The sequence below is a fragment of the Odontesthes bonariensis genome, chromosome 1 (genome assembly GCF_027942865.1).
Source record: "Odontesthes bonariensis isolate fOdoBon6 chromosome 1, fOdoBon6.hap1, whole genome shotgun sequence".
Taxonomy (NCBI): domain Eukaryota; kingdom Metazoa; phylum Chordata; class Actinopteri; order Atheriniformes; family Atherinopsidae; genus Odontesthes; species Odontesthes bonariensis.
Window position 1 is genome coordinate 40,184,627 of NC_134506.1, and position 15,959 is coordinate 40,200,585.

A 15,959-nucleotide genomic window follows, 5' to 3' on the forward strand; every position below is an offset into this window, starting at 1 on the left:
TTAAAAGATCAGACTGTGTCCCTTTTTTTAACCGATTAAAACTACAAGAATGTGTATGCAAGTACGTCATCTGACCACAAAAAAAAACAAAAAACACACGATGTTCGAGGCTTTTTCTGTCAAATCAGAGGAAGAATCAGTGGGAAAGTCCACGTATATAAGTAAAAATAAACCTAATAAACAGCCCAAAATAAAAAGGAAAGATGATCCATTCAAAACTCACTGCAACAGACGAGTCAATACTAACAGATTTTGGACTAAAACGAGAAAAGAAAAAGGAGCAGCTGTTGTGCAAACTTCCGTAAAGAGAAATGAAGCGACTTTAGAAGTGAGTCATCAGTGAGGGCAAACTAAACACACTTTAAACTGCATAAACAAAAGACTTGTCATTTTGAGAAGGCGCAGGGCTCAGACGCTGCGTTACACTTCGTGCTGTAGGGGAAGTGACATCATCAGGGGGATTGTGCCCCCGCCGTGCCAGGCGTGAGGGGCTCAAAGAGCCAAAATCACAAAGACATCAAAAGACTTCACTCTGAAAGGAGAAAAAAAAAACAAAAAAAAGCAGACCTGTCCAATGTCAACCGTCACTTAACCCGCACCATCACCACCAGCGTCAGCTCCAGCACCAGCGTCCCAACAGGCACCAGTAGCAGGTCAGGGGTGGAGAGGGAGCTTAATCAAGGGTTCTCCTGTTACAAAAGCCCCTCCACTCCCGCCGGCAAGCAGCGACAGGCAGACGGGAAACAAAAAGCCTCCAAATGGGACCGACTCCTTGTTCTCAGGAGAGCTCGAGCCCGACTGCTGCCACGGCTAAAAACTTCTTACTGGAAACTAAGTGTTTGTATGCGTTATGAGTCTTAATCTTCTGGCTTGTGGAGAAGTGAATTAGGCCAGCAGTGTGTTTGTGTTACATTTTTACTTTAAAAGGAAAGATGACGGGAGGTTATTTTGCTCTCAGCGGGTCTGAAGTATCCATTCCAACAAGGTCATTTTCATAATAGCAGCAGCCTTTATGCACCAAGTCCATTTTCGCTGGCCAAACGTTTGCATATTTATAAATAAATTTGATGTCACATCAAGTCAGTTATATCCAGAGTCTAAAGCTTTGCTAGATATTAAATTTCTTCTTTTTTTGCAGAATTGAAATGCCTTTCGAGAGTCGTTTGACCCCCTCAGAGAAACCGTGCATGATGTAACTATCCAAAAAAGGCTTAAAATGCAATTTCCCATTACCAAGAATACAGTTATTTCTAATGTGTGCGTCCTGTACTGCGAGCAGAGTATGAAAAAAGGCCGCTGACGTCCTGAAACACCTGAAAACACTCTACAGCTCTCATCAGCTGTCGGATCGGATGGAGCGAGAACAGAAAAATCGTCCTCACTGCTCCATGTTCTTTCTTTGAGTTGTGGATATCTGCCACAGGTCAGATCTTTTCTGTGGCTAACGATTGTTGTCTGATGACGGACACCGGAAATAGGGATTAATCTGTGCATGTGCGTTTGTTTTGTGAGGATTTACGCCTCTCTTTAAGTTTTCAGCCTGCATATGAAGCTCCAACTGGATGCAAACTCTGCTAATAGCATCTTAAGAGGCCGGCTCAGGAGGTCGAAGGGTCGTCCAATAATGAGAAAGTTGCTGGTTCAGTCATCACATTTTTCTGTCCACTTGTCCATTAGGAGATACTCGACACACTGAGATAAAAATCAGTACATGTACAGGCTGTGTTGACTTCATTTAGCGTTTAATCCCACCTGAAAGGCGGACCAGCTTTGTTGCTGTTTCCATTAAAAAAAAAAGTGACCAATAGAAGATTCTGACCTCGGAGTAGTTTTCAGAGATGATCAGTGGAAGTCCGTCCGTTAAATCTGATACATACATCATCTACATCTGCTAAACACGGCCTGATCCAACTGAAAGTCGTACACAGAGTTCACTTTACCGAGGCCAGGTTGGCCAAGATTTATCCGAACCTCGACCCATTATGGCCCCCGATGTCGGGGTCAACCTGCAGATTTAATGCACAGTTTCTGGCTATGTCCGAACCCTTCTACCTTTTGGACAAGTATTCTTAAAGCTCCCAGTGAGATGTTTGGAACCCGATTTGTGCCCTCTGTGGTGTAACAGCCCGACCGACTAAAGCCTGTGTTGTCATAGCTTTCACTACACTCCTTGCGAGACGCTCGATTCTTTTCAAATGGAAGCAACACACACCTCCATCCTTTTCTCATTGGGTCAAAGATATCATGTACTTCTTAAAGTTAGAAAAAAAATAAAAAAATCAAGTACACACTTAAAGGATCCTCCCAATTAATTCTCAAGGTATGGAGGCCCTTTCTTGATTATTATGACTCCTTACAAGAAAGCCAATCACAACCTAACTTGTGGCTCGAAAGAGAAGTATAGGTGGAGAGGCAGGAAAGAAACCAAACAGCAAAGCATCTGTTAGAAAGCGATCCGCCCCCTGCCCCCGACACGTTTCAAGCCCCTAAAAGTGGGTCATCATCTCTCACCTGAACACATCGATTTTAAGCCTCTCAAAAACAAACAAGAACAAACAAATGATGGATTTTAGCTTCAGGGTGTAGCTGAAGAACTTGAATAGTAAAAGTAAGAAGCCAAAAACGGTACACAGGAGAGGAAGGACTGTTCAGATCACACCAAACTGAGGCCCAACACATCTGGGAGACCATGCTGCTGAAGAACAGCGCCGTCATCAGCAGCGTCGTCCTCCGTTCATCAAATAAGTGTCGAGTTCGAGGATTATGGTGAGAACTTCAATGAAAAAGAGAAAAATGGAGGGAAATCCTGGATTCTGCTGCTGTGCCGAACAGCCAATCAGAATGATTTCTCTCATTCAACAAGCCGAATCGGCCTGAAAAGACGATGCTTTACACACCAATAAGACAAGAGAGCGACACACTTTCACCCACGCTCCTGGATGACTGTCAGCCTGGTGCACAAGGGCCATGAATCATAGAAAAGAGAGGCCGGCGTGCTTAGCTGCTACGTTCATTAGTACGACTGTGAAGGTAAAAGAACCTCCGGCAAGGAGAATGTGAGCTTAATTTGTTTGGTTGGTTTTTATGGAGGTTAGCAGGTTGTTGGATCCAGGAATTCTTTCTCCAGCCTTGGACTGCTAATGTTTCAGTGCTTCAGGTAAGAGTTAAATGTGTGTCAGATGTAGCGCGGAGAAGGTTAAACGACTTGGATATCAGCTGCAACACGTGCCAAACATCGAGTTTCCTGCGACGATTGACTGCTGCAAGTGTTGGCCAGACGTTTCCATTCGACTGAGGGTGGGAGTTTAAATCATTTTTAGCTTAAAACCAACCGCAGTTGACATTAGTGTGGAAAAAGTCCAATGTTGAATTTAGCAACAGAGTAAGAATTCCACTTTTTTTTTTTTCCCCAAGTCACAAATGTTTTAGCTCGTGCATCTTCAAAGCCACCACTACCGGTGATGGATCGAACAAGGTTGAACTTGTTTCCATAGTGCGACACAAGCAGAGCAGTGTCCTTTCCTGGAGGGAGACGTGGTCACATGACGTGGTCACATGACGTGGTCACATGAGAGGAAAAGCCATGATTACCAGCACAGAGATGGAAACGTCCTCCTTAATTATCATCCCAGCACTTCAAAGGCTTCCCGTCACATGGCTCTACAAGCTGAGCATCCTTCCTCGTTGCAATACACAAACTCATTTGTGAGGAATGAAAAGAGGGTCGAATTGCGAGCTCAGGACGAGTTGCTTCTGAAACCGTTTCCGTAGCCACATTAAAAACTCCATTTCGATATGCTTTGAAAAGAAAACACGATGCATAAAAATATCCTCAAGGAGTTCATTAATAAAAACTAGGATGCAGGCGGCGTCATCATTAAATGATTCATACTTATGTGCTTCTCAATTATTCAAAGGGCAGGAATTATTGACAAGGCATTTGGAGAAGAGGGAATTTGTTATTTTTGATTTTTTTTGCATAGTATGCGTCATGACGTTAAAATTAATGTGATGATTTTTCTTTATTTCCAGAGGAAATATTTATATGATAAAGAACAAAACCTTGCTTTTTTCAACTGTCGTGCAGAGTTGCAGGTTCCAGTACATCATCTCATTTTGATTATTTAAGAGATACTTCATTTTTAGGGGTGCACCGACTGCAGTTTTGTGGCCGATCACCGATTTTTTTGTACTGACACCGTCGGGTGTTATAAGGTCAGTCTGACAGCACACACCTTCTTATTTTATTGAAAAACATTGAACGATACCCGTTTTGCCTTTAACTGTTAGGATTAGAAGTTAAGATAAAAGGTATGAAAGGTTCATGTTTCATAAATTTAAAAGCAGTGTCACAGTGGGCGCTCTGTTCTTTGGTTTTTTGAAATGCGTCAGAGTGAGCGCTCTGTAGCTTTATTTTCAGCTATGTTGGTTTTTCGTGATATGGTTAACTCAGATAATTGAAGCAAACGGTTCTCATTTATGATTCTGAAGTGATTCCTTTGCTTTTTGCCTTGGGAAATGTTTATCTATAAGTAACACAGTGCACAATTATTGAAATGCTGCATTTTTTTGTAAAGTATTATTTAATAGAGTTTTATAAGACATGTGTTCTGCTAGCTTAGATGCTAATTCTGTCAATTATTTTGGTCATTGATGTTTGATGTGAATGTATTTGTACTGCTGATTATGTTTCTGTTTTGTAACTCTTTTCAGTTTTAGATAAAAGACAAATAAACAAAGGAGACCTCATTAAAGAACGAGAAAAGTCAAGCCTCGTCTTTATTGGAGGACCTTTACCTGTTGACTGACTGTCTGGCTTTGCATGAGAACAATATCCCTGAAACAATATAAATGTGTTTTAACTGCACATGAGGTAGTAAGATAAGATCGGTGGATCAAAAAAATAAATAAATAAAAAGATTGGTGGATAAAATTAAAAAATAAAAAGAGCTTTGGATCAAAAAATGAATAAATAAAAAGAGCGGTGGATCAAAAAACAAACAAACAAACAAAAAAAAAAGATCGGTGGATAAGATCGGTTTCACGTGCAAGTATCGGTCGATCACCCAAAATTAAGGAAAACTTTTGAGGTTCGGGTGTCCTCACCAGTGGAAATGAGTCGGTTGTGTTGCACAAACAAGCAAAAACTGACAAGAAAAACACAAACAACTGAGTAACCTGAGTTACTCAGCCCGTTTCACACATGCGCAGATTTCTACTAATCTGATGGCGAGTGAACGCATCGCTGTGAATGACTCTCTCCCTGTCCGAGGTGCTTTTCTGTAACATTTTGAGACAGACTTAGCGACAGCAGCATAGCTTTCGAGTGTGAACTGCCGCAGTCACACTAAAGGACAGACGCACACAGTTGGGGTGAGTTGTGATCAGAACTTTCCTCCTCCATGGTTTCACCCACAACAATTAGCCACATGTCATTTTTGTTTACAGCATACAAGCCAAATTAACACAGAAAAACTATGTTTAAAAGGCTTTGAGCTTGAATGTGAAGCTTCTGCTGTTTTATCTAACACTGTGCTCCATGTTTATTAGCTTGAGATGAATCTTTATGAAGATATAGTGCAGCTCCTGAACATGTGAAAACAATTAAGCCCTCATGAGTGCAACACCGACTGTCCAATAAGCTTTAACGTGCAGAAAAAGTGCTATTTTCAGCTGCCGCGTTTCAACCAACCATTGCGCGTTTGTCACGCCACTATGAATTACGTGTCACATTGTGAGGAAACCGTGACTCTAAAGTCTGTTTTATTGCACCTCACTTTGGCTCTTTCTTTTCCAGGCATGTTTGAATAAAGCGTCCTTAACAGAAAACTGATCAGAGTGCGACTGACTGAATGCCCATCATCCTAACAGATTATTAACACTGCATATCGTGGAAAAAAGGGCCTTTCTGTGGAAAACAGGTTCTCCTGCTGCAGGCCCAGAAAAGAATTACCGTAATAACCAGAATACAGGCACACTTTAAATCCAGGTGCGGCCGACTGATCGTACATACTGTGCAGCAAATGGCAGAGAGGACGAGGACGACTTTGGCAGCTTGTAAAGATGGGAAAGTGACTTGGAGTGACTTTATTTGGCCTCTGCTAAGTGGAAATGTTCTAATAATCTCCAAAGTGTCCTGATGCTGAACAGAAACGAAGCTGGCAAGTGATTCACTTTACGATAAATGTGTTCTGCCGTGTAATTGCAGACTTTGGGTTAATTTTCAATGATGACGAAAACAACCGCAGTTACTTCTGAGTAAAACATGGGTGCACATAAGTACACTCACTGGGTACTAAGCTGTCCTACGTCATCTCTGTGGCAAAGCAGCTCACAACCATTTTATTCTCACAGCTGTTCTGAGTCTGATCCAGTCAGAACGTCGGTGGCTCGCTGTGTGTTGTATCGCCTCGCACTGAACCGCAGAGGTGGAGAGTAACTGTGCATTTCTGTGCAAACATGCACAAATAAACACTGGTAACAAGGTTGGTGCCAGCAGTACGTCTCTGGCGTCTCCCGTTGCCACGTCAACACATGGGAGTTTGGAGCATGTTCCGACGTCAGGCAGAGCCATGATGGTTCACAATCTAAATGTTAACCGTTTTCCAGTTGACTCTAGGCCTGTCACGACAAATTATTGCGATAAGATTGTCGTTCTGAGATAATTTTCATCTAATACAATGATAATGGTATAATAATGCAGGTACACCTCTTCAAAGAGAAATACACTTTTATTTTTAAAGAATATTTAACACTAGAACACAATAAATGAACAAACAACCAAAAACAATAAACAAAATGGACTACAGTCTGTCAAATGTTAGCAGCATTCGTTGAAATGCCGGCTTTTCCACGATGCTAAAGGGCAGCATCTCTTTAGCAATGAAGCGAACTACACCGTCTGTGAGTGTAATCCATTTCTCACTGTCCTGTTGTGCTTCGTTTGTCGACTAAACGCCCCAGTGACTGCGCTGTCGGCCCACTTGTTGTGTTACATGCAAATGGCATTTATCGCGGCCAGAAAAATGATCGAGCTGATTTGAATTATCGCGACAGTCCTAGTTGACTGATAAACGATCGGTGAAAATCTTCACACTGGAAGGCGTTTTTCCAAAAAGTTCCGTGTTTGAATGTGGACGATGGGCACAAACGAATAAAATAATCAATATTACTATTTATATTCTATTTAATTCATCTTCACAAGTGGCTTTAGATCGAAAGACAAACTTTAACCGAGGCACGTAACAGATGTGGGTTTGGATTAGTTTAATAAAATATAATGGAAATTAATTCAACTCTTGTTTCTTATTGCAAATGCAATGTTTTTTGAAACTGCAAGTTATGGATGCTTATTCAGTGAGACAAAAAGAAATGTTGTGCATCAATTAAAGACCCATCAATAATCGTTTTATAATCGAATCGTAAGGTACCCAAAGATTCCCACCCCCAGTTTGGATGGACAGAATTATCATCCATTGGTGTTGCTACGATATATAACAAAAACTAACGATAAAACTCTCAATGGAACAGAAATCTCAACTTCACGGCCCGTTTATCGGCTGCATGAGGAGGGATTTACTGCTTTCCTGCACATCGGTGCGAACTGTTCAAACTAAAACAAAGCGTGTGGCTAAAGCAGGCCGATGATCCACCTGGAAAACAGACATGAAAAGAAAAGAGATGCACCAGCGTCCACACTAATAAACGCTCCGACTTCCATTCAGAAAAACATCACCGTCGTCCATACAGGCTCAATCCCTCCATGATCAAACGCACCTAAACAGAGTTTATTAATCCTGACAATCGATACACATACATGTGGAGTAAGAGCTAAAGTCTCTCATTTATGGATAAATAAATTCTACCTTTTATGACACTTAAACAGCTCCCACCCTGAAAGTTCTCCTTCTCCACTCTGATCGTTTCGCTGGCTCGCACGGTGCACTCTTTGGCTGGGAATTAAATAAATTAACACTTTAAAGGCGTTAATAGCGTAATGCTGTTAAATCATTGAGTAAGAAGTGCCAGCACATCTGCGACCGAGATCAACCACTAACCATCCCTGCACAATCTAATCCGGTCCACTTGATTAATTCCATGTTCAGGCTTGGATCACTTTTCCATTCACGATGCCTCACGCAGCCATTTCCTCGCTTTAACACACACACACACACACAATCCAGAGGCTGAACTACTTCAAATTACTCATTTATTTTAAGAATTGGACTCGGTTAATGGAAATTAGCAGCCAGCTTTTCCAGCTTGTAGTTTATTAAACAAGAAATGCCCAAAAGTATTCAGTCTTTTCTGCCATTTTCTTTCAATTAATTAACGCTTTTTAAAAAAAAAAAAAAAAAAGCAAAATAGAACCAAATGAGAATCTTTGAAGAACGAAAGAAAATGAACAGGGTAATTGATCATGAAAAAACATAATTAGTTGCGGCATTATTAGGGGTTTTATCCCCATGTGGAAATTCTTCTCCAAAATCTTTGAGAACACAGACGGACGGAGGACATTAAATGTTACTCAGCTCGGCTGTTTGTCAGACATGACTCGCCGCTAACCCTTTTTTGTCTGCAGACTTCCTTAATCCTCAAACTAAAAGATTCCTCTTAGTTTCAAACTCTCCCGTTTGTCAGGGCCTTCCAAAAAAGTCTGAGCCAGATTCTGCTCAATTGGATTCAAAGCCATTAGCGTCCCAACTCGAAGCATATGCTCCGAGCTGCTGAGCATTGCGTTTCACGAGAAGACGACAGAAAGGGCTGACAGAGAGGGAGAGAGGGGGGGTGGGGTGGTGGGGGGGTACAGACAGCGCAGAAAAATAAACCAGACACAAACATGGCTGGACTGAGCCAGTCGCTCGCTTACAGACAGAGACGGAGACGTCCCATGCTCCGAAGAAAGCCCGCTCTGACTTCAGGGTCACGTTCCAAAGCATTAAGCTTGTAACTGCCACTGTGTGTGTGTGTGTGTGTGTGTGTGTGTGTGTGTGTGTGTGTGTGTGTGTGTGTGTGTGTGTGTGTGTGTGTGAGTGAGTGAGTGCATGACTGTGTACGTGCTCCACATGCATGTTTTCATTTGTGGTTCAGAGAGCGATACCTTCCGCACCGCACAAAAGGCACTGCTGTACCCCATCTGAGAAATCTCAATATTCTGTCAAGGGGGGGAAAACATTAGAGGTGGGATTATATTTCAAACAGCGGGCAACCCCCAACCCCTCACCCTCACTACCCCCCCAATCCGCCGTCAGAAATTTTATTTATGTCCAAACGCAAATGTAAAGAGGAACCACGAGCAAGTTGGATCATTATCTCCCAAATCTAAACAAGCCTTTACTTTCCTAGAACAGAGCTCGTATTCTATAAGCAGTCAAACACAGAGGAGGGGGAGGGATCGCAGGGTTCCCAGTCTGAGTATAAGAATGACAGGGGTAAAACACTGCAGGCTCTGTGGAAGCCAGGAAACAGCCTAATGTATTTATCCAAACACATATCTGCTGTGAGGCCCCACGGCTTCAACACGTCCCCTTCGACTGGGACTTCACCTCCGAAAACTGCCACCGTGAAGGCAGAAAACTCACAGCACGACGTGAGCAGAAACACCCCATCGCAGACAGCGGAAACGCGACACTTTCTGCGCATTTATCACCGTTTCGTAAATCAAACTCCTGCTGTTTGCTGGTTTAAATACATCCTCCTATCCCGAAAACACCTACGAACAAACGCTGCTTTTTTAACGGCGGCATCATCCGCAGTCTGGTTTGATTTTTGTTGCCGTCTGCCATAAAGCCAAACCGTTCCCAGATGACGATCCACTTTTAGAAACAAATGTTTTTCAGGATTTTCTTCTTCTTCTTGGTTCTTTTTGTTTCAGTGTTTCCCCTCAAATGAGGCTTCGTCTCAGCTAAAAATAAAAAGGGCTGAGATGAACCAGGCCGAGACTTCCACCGATAAAACACAAAGACGTGGAAATGAATAGATTTTAAAACGTAAACGGTGACATTTTAGCAATGGATTAAAGGCAGAAATTGAGGGTCATTCAGCATCAAAGCGCTCAGCTTCTGCAGAATCCGGCGTGTTAACCTTGATTCATATTAAAGCATTAAGGCCTGATTTATGGCCGTCTTTGTCAAGCGTTAAAAAAAAAAAAAAATTTAAAAAAGCACTGACATGACACAAAGTGAAAGGTGATGAGTCCTGTTCCACATCCGAGGCACCGACACTCTCTGCACTGGCAGTGGAGCCAACAGCTGAGGAATCCCAAAACAAAACATTGGCACCGTCACGTGACCCCGTCCCGACGCCAGGAGGATGGCCACAGTCCAATTTAGCTGTTTACACGATTCCATCTCCCTAAAATTATCCCGTTTACACGAACACGCAACAGACAGAAATGCAGCAACCTGTGTTTAAAGTAAATCATTTTTTAAAAAAGATGAATTAATTAATTAAAAATAAAATTTTACTCGCCAGATGCTGTCGCTGCCATCAGTGAAGCAGCACAGCTGGTTGATTTTGCAGCTCAAAAGTCTGCAAAAATCTTTCACTGCTGCCCAAAATTCGCTCAAGCTCATCTCAAGGTTGCCTAAGAAGGTGTTATTTATGAAGTTTTACATATTTGCATCAGTTTAGTCTCTCACACATCATGCCTCTACCGTGGTTCTGTTCCTTAACGTAACACAATGACGTCACATCATCTTCGATATGACGTTCAACACGATTTTGGTTATTTAACAACTGGCTCATCTCTTCTTTCACTGAGATCAGAGAACGCTGCAACGGTGGAACAAGAAAATACACGTTTGCATCATGCAGGGGAAATATATATCCTTTCTTTTTACTGTTCTGTGGATGGACCGTCTGTAATTTTTCTTTTACACGGCTCAAAAAGTCTGCCAGCACCCACGTAGCATCTAGCCTGTGTGTGTGCAACGGGCACTGAGCCACATGTCGAGTGGACACGCTACCGAGGCCGCTGCGACAGGAGGTGCAGACGTCTTTTTTCCTTCACAGAAGCACGTTTAACCAGCTATTAACGTCTCAAATGGAGGTTCAGAAACTTACAGGGATGATCGATTTTACTGTAGAAGCTCACTCTCAGTCCACATTCTGGTCAAAAGAAATAACTTCCTCAGGCAGCAGCAATTATCAGAAGTTCTGGTCCGACAAGGCCTGCGGGATGGATGCAGTACAGTGCCATGCCATGTTTCCTGGCAGCTGACAGTGGGTTCTGAGTAACCTGTAGCCCTCATACCACCGAGGGTAAACATGCTACTGCTGGAAAAGGGACTCAATTTAATAGGTTTCATTTAAACCAGTCACTCTGGAGAAGAAAAAAATGCAGAAAATGATACAAAATAGAATAATGTTCAATTAGGTAACATCAAATCCACTAAAACAACGATGACACCAACTTCACACTGGAAAAAATGCCCGTCCAAAAATAAGTAAAAAAAAAAAAACAGCAAATACAAGACGTTTTTGCTCGAAATAAGCAAAAAAAATCTGCCAATGGAACTAGTGAAAATCGTCTTGTCAAGATTTCTTGAAATAAGATGTGATATTTAGGACTTTTGAGATAAAAGTCATCTTGAAATTAGCTTAAAAACCTCTTCAAATGAAAAAAAAAAGCTTGTTTCATATGAAATCCGATTCAAAACAATTTGTTTTCCAGACTTTTTCATTGAACAAGATATTCCAGATGTATTGTCTTCAAACAAGTCCCTATATCTGGCTGAAATAGCACTTGTTAGGCAGGTGTGTCTTATATTAAGTGTAATGAGATATTTTGACTAGAAATGAGACAAATATACTTGGTAAGACTTTGATTTTTTCCAGTGCACACAGTAAAAAAATAAAATGTCTGAAGAATTCTGCAAACAGAACAACAAATATTCTAAAAATCAGTCACAAACCATTTGCGAAAGCTGAATATTGCTCTAATTGGCAGAAGACACCGCATTAAGCCGTCCACAGATGAAGACACACTAAAGTTGACAGGTCACAGCACCCAAACCCACAACCAAGAGGCCGAGCGTAACCGCATCAGACAGGAGCGACACCAACTAACTGGTCTGCTAATGTATAAATAGATGAATGCAGCATTACAACACGGAGGGAGCACTCAAGCACAGCAAAGACAACCTGGCACCGACAGCAGCGAGCCCCTCCGTGATGCACGACAGGAGAGAAAAACACAAGAAAACCAGAAAAGCTGTGGCTCAGATCGTTGTCAGTGCTCGTTTCACCCGCTGCACTCCCACCAAACTCCTAAAACTGCAGCGCACAATAATCCCACGTGTTACACGGTGCTGTCGACGCCGGCTTTGGCCTCGGCTCCTCTTAAAAGTTTGACCTTGCTTGGCCACTGTAGGGATCTCTGAGCACGAGCCAATCAAATCAAAGCATAAACAAAGACTTTGCATCAAAGAGGGTTCTGATTGGCTTCCTGTTGCACCTCGTTATGGCCACACATCTGCATGGGAGTGTGTTTTTGTGTCTGGGATGACTGGTCTTCTGAATCATGAAGACTGGATTAAACTGGTTGTAAAACAAGACAGAACTTCCCCAATAATGCTTATTTAGACATTTAAGATTGTCCTTTTCCCATGTAAATTTAATGAGCTGGTAAAAGAGGTTATTGACCATTTTTCTGACGCGAACGCACACTTACATGTGGACGTGTGGAGGCTGGAAGCGGCTCTGGTTGATGTTGTAATGCGTGAAGGCCTGTGTGGGGTTGGAGCTGTACTCGTCCACCGTGATGGTCACTTTGCCATGAGCCATGCTTCCGTCGTTTGGACATGAGACGCCGTTCATTCACCAGGATTCAGCAGCGAGCTGTGCGGCGGTCATCCTTCAGAGCCGCTCAAGAAGCCCAGGAAGTCTCCCGGCAGCAGCGGCCGGGGGTGGGGGGTGGGGGGTGGGCAGCAGGGACCCGGCTGACCGACTCGACCACGACTCACTGCAGTCTGCAGCGACACGGGCACACACACTTTCAGTCAAATCTACCACATTTTAAACTAATTAAAATCTTCCCAGTGTAGATTTTTTACTACACGCAAGGTTAAAAAAATAAGCTCACAACCACAAAAAAAAGTGCAAATTTGGTGCCAAAGACATGCAAAAGTACTTATCAAGTAAAATTATAGCACTACAATTAAGAGTTTAACTTTAAATAGCAAAAACAGACAAAACTTCCCAGTTTAAATTGTTTTTTCAATTCAAATCTAATAAGAAATACACACCGAGGCAACAAAAAAAAAATGACAAGAATAAAAGTTTTCACATAGCTTTCCTTGGAAAAAAAAACTAAAAAGCACATGTTTAATTGCTGCTCAACCCAGCTGGTTGTGATGCAAAGGAATGAATAAAACCTAAAAGAGAGGCAACAGGCTAACTGTTGCAAAAGCCTTCGATATAACAGTAAATTATTCACAACGCACACATGAAAGCTCTGCCTCCCTGCTAACAATTACCCCACATAACACAAAGAAATCAAACAGATGATGTTTCTCTGGGACTCGTGCTCTAATTCTGAAGAGTCCTGGCATCTTTGCATGACATGCACTGTAAAAAAAAAAAAAAAAAAGAAAAAGAAAGAGAAAAAACTGGATGGAAAAGGCGGCTAAAGTGCTGGTGGATGCGTCACTCACCCGGCTCTGCTGCGAGTCTCCCTGCACCCTGAGCCTCCTTCCTCTCTGACCTCCCTGACTGATAGTAAAGTGGCTACTGTGGGCTGTGAGAGGCGTTTTATACCATACCTCCAGACAAAAAAAAAAAAAAAACACCCTCAATTTAACAAGTCTGCCATCTCTTTTGGAGGGAAAAATCAACAGCAAGACAGTTTGGTTAATGGTTAAATCCTAGGTTGGCTGCAGTGATGAATATTTTAAAAGAAAACTACCCCCCCATATCAACTCAAAACTGCCCTATATTCATTACAAAAAAAAAAACAACATAGATTTATGTTTTCTAGGTCAGCTGGATGCTGCTTCCTATTAATTTTAGTCAAACAGATTCACCTCAAAACACAAACAAAGAAACAGACTTAAGCATCCTTCAATTAATCCTCGCCGCCGGCTGCTCAAGTTTGCAAACCCTCCAGGGGCCTTACAATTAATTCCACTTTTTATATATAAAACAAAAACCTAAACAATAACACAAACGCTCTCCTGTCAGATAAACCCTCACATACTAACACCTATGCGGTCATTCCCCCCCTCCTAAATAAAAAATCCACTTCCACACTTCCACAGCTCCTACTGCTCAGCAGACGAGCCGTTTTAATAAATGTAGGCCGGAACAGGGAGCCCGGCTTCGGTGTGCAGCATGACTTACAGTCTCCTCGGCGTGTGCAGTCGGTGTGCGCGCCGGTGCATGTGTGTGTGTGTGTGTGTGTTTCGGGGGCTGCTGAAACTCGCCTTGCTCGCCTTGTCTGTCTCAAACCTCACGGCTACAGTAGCAGCAATTAGCTCTCTAGCTTAGCCTGCTAAACCTGCGCTGGCAATAGATTTTTTTTTTTATTATGCGCGGTGTAGCTTCGCATTGGGCTGCTTTTCTGTGGTGCACACACACACACACACAAACACACAAACACACATGCACGTACGCATGCATGCAAGCATGCATACACACACACTGCCAGTCCAGTCGTTTGTATATACAGACAGAGCGCCTGTGCACGGCGCACAGCTAACTTCACGAGTAGAAACCTCTCCTGTTAGGCAGAAGGGGTAAAAAGGCGACTGAACTGACCCTTTCTGGTGCCACGCTTTATCCACGATAAGTGCAACGCGCCGCTTACTGTTAACAGTGCCGCTTGCAAGCAATGTACACAAAAAAAAGGTCCGTGCAAATCCTGAACTCTGCTTCTTAAATCATTTATATAAAAAAAATAAGGTGGACAGTGTCAAAGCACCGCCGCGCTAACCTCTTGCTCTTCCTCCTAAATGACAAGCCACCTTTAAAACGACGGCTTTGTGTCAGGAATTTCTTTTTTTTCTTCCCCTCCCCGTCTCCCCTCCCTCCCTCCCGCTCCGGCTTTCAAAGCAAAGCGGAAAGGTTGCTGTACCTTTCGTCGTGTGGGTTTTTGTTTTTTTTTTCCCCTTCCTGCGTGTTGTATCTGCCCGGAGAAAGAGCGTCGGGTCGGGGTCGCCCTCTACGCGGCGGCGGCGGAGGAGGAGGAGGGACGCGGGTCCATGCGGCAGCAGCCAGCAGCTGAGCGGGCAGGTTGGCGAGCGGCAGCCCGGGTGTTGCGGCAGTCTGAGCGGGGCAGGGCAGAACCTTCGACCCGGCGGGACCTCGGCTGGCTCCTGTGGAAAGAAACCACACAAGGAGGAGATGGTGGAGTAGCGAGCCTGGAGAGGAGGGCGAGAGACACCGGCTGACAGGGAGGAGAGAAAGAGAGAGGGAGAGAGAGAGCGGGCTCGGTCTGTCGGAGGGGGAGCCGGAGTGCAGTGGAGTGGAGCTGCCACTGGGGTCAGAGAGCAGCGAGAGCAGGAGCGAGCACAACCCCCCGCCACCTCCCGTGCGCGTGCCCTAACCCGCGGGCACACGCGCGAGAGGGAGGAGGGGGAGGGCACTCACTCCTTGCTGCGTTCATTTACCATCGGAAAAGACACTTTTCTTCAGTATATTGTGACACAATAAACACAAAAAATATGGAAGTTTTTCTGTGCCATCAAGAGTTTGAATACGAATTTCTAATATTTAATTTTTACAGCATCAAAAATCAGACTTTCAATTTGAAAAACCAACAGTGTAAAAAAAAAAAAAACATCAAAAAATTCAGTGGAAACAAATTCAACTTAAAAAAATTCAGTGGAAAAAAATTCAATGAAAAAAAATCTGTGAAAAAAAATAAAGTGGAAAAAGAACCAGACTCAACATCCGGGTAAACAGGGAGAAGCAATCGATCCCTGTCTCAATTAATCCAACGGCAGCCAATCAAGTTACGC

General features: G+C 43.1%; 1 protein-coding gene across 3 annotated transcripts in view; it reads right to left on the reverse strand.

Annotated features, from left to right (window-relative positions):
* The window catches only part of mpped2a (metallophosphoesterase domain containing 2a), an 82,221-nt gene extending 66,705 nt beyond the window's left edge, over positions 1-15,516 (reverse strand). Inside the window, exons 1-3 of one of the 3 annotated variants that reach the window (XM_075466845.1) lie at positions 15,074-15,516; positions 13,656-13,763; positions 12,674-12,971 (exon numbers count right to left, since the gene is read on the reverse strand). In XM_075466845.1, coding sequence (XP_075322960.1) covers positions 12,674-12,819 — 146 coding nt within the window. In that variant the 5' untranslated portion in view covers positions 12,820-12,971; positions 13,656-13,763; positions 15,074-15,516. Of the gene's footprint in view, positions 1-8,869; positions 8,908-12,673; positions 12,972-13,655; positions 13,764-15,073 lie in introns of those variants that run through there. The other 2 variants (XM_075466837.1, XM_075466852.1) reach the window with 2 other exon arrangements.
* Between the last annotated feature and the right edge of the window lie 443 nt (positions 15,517-15,959).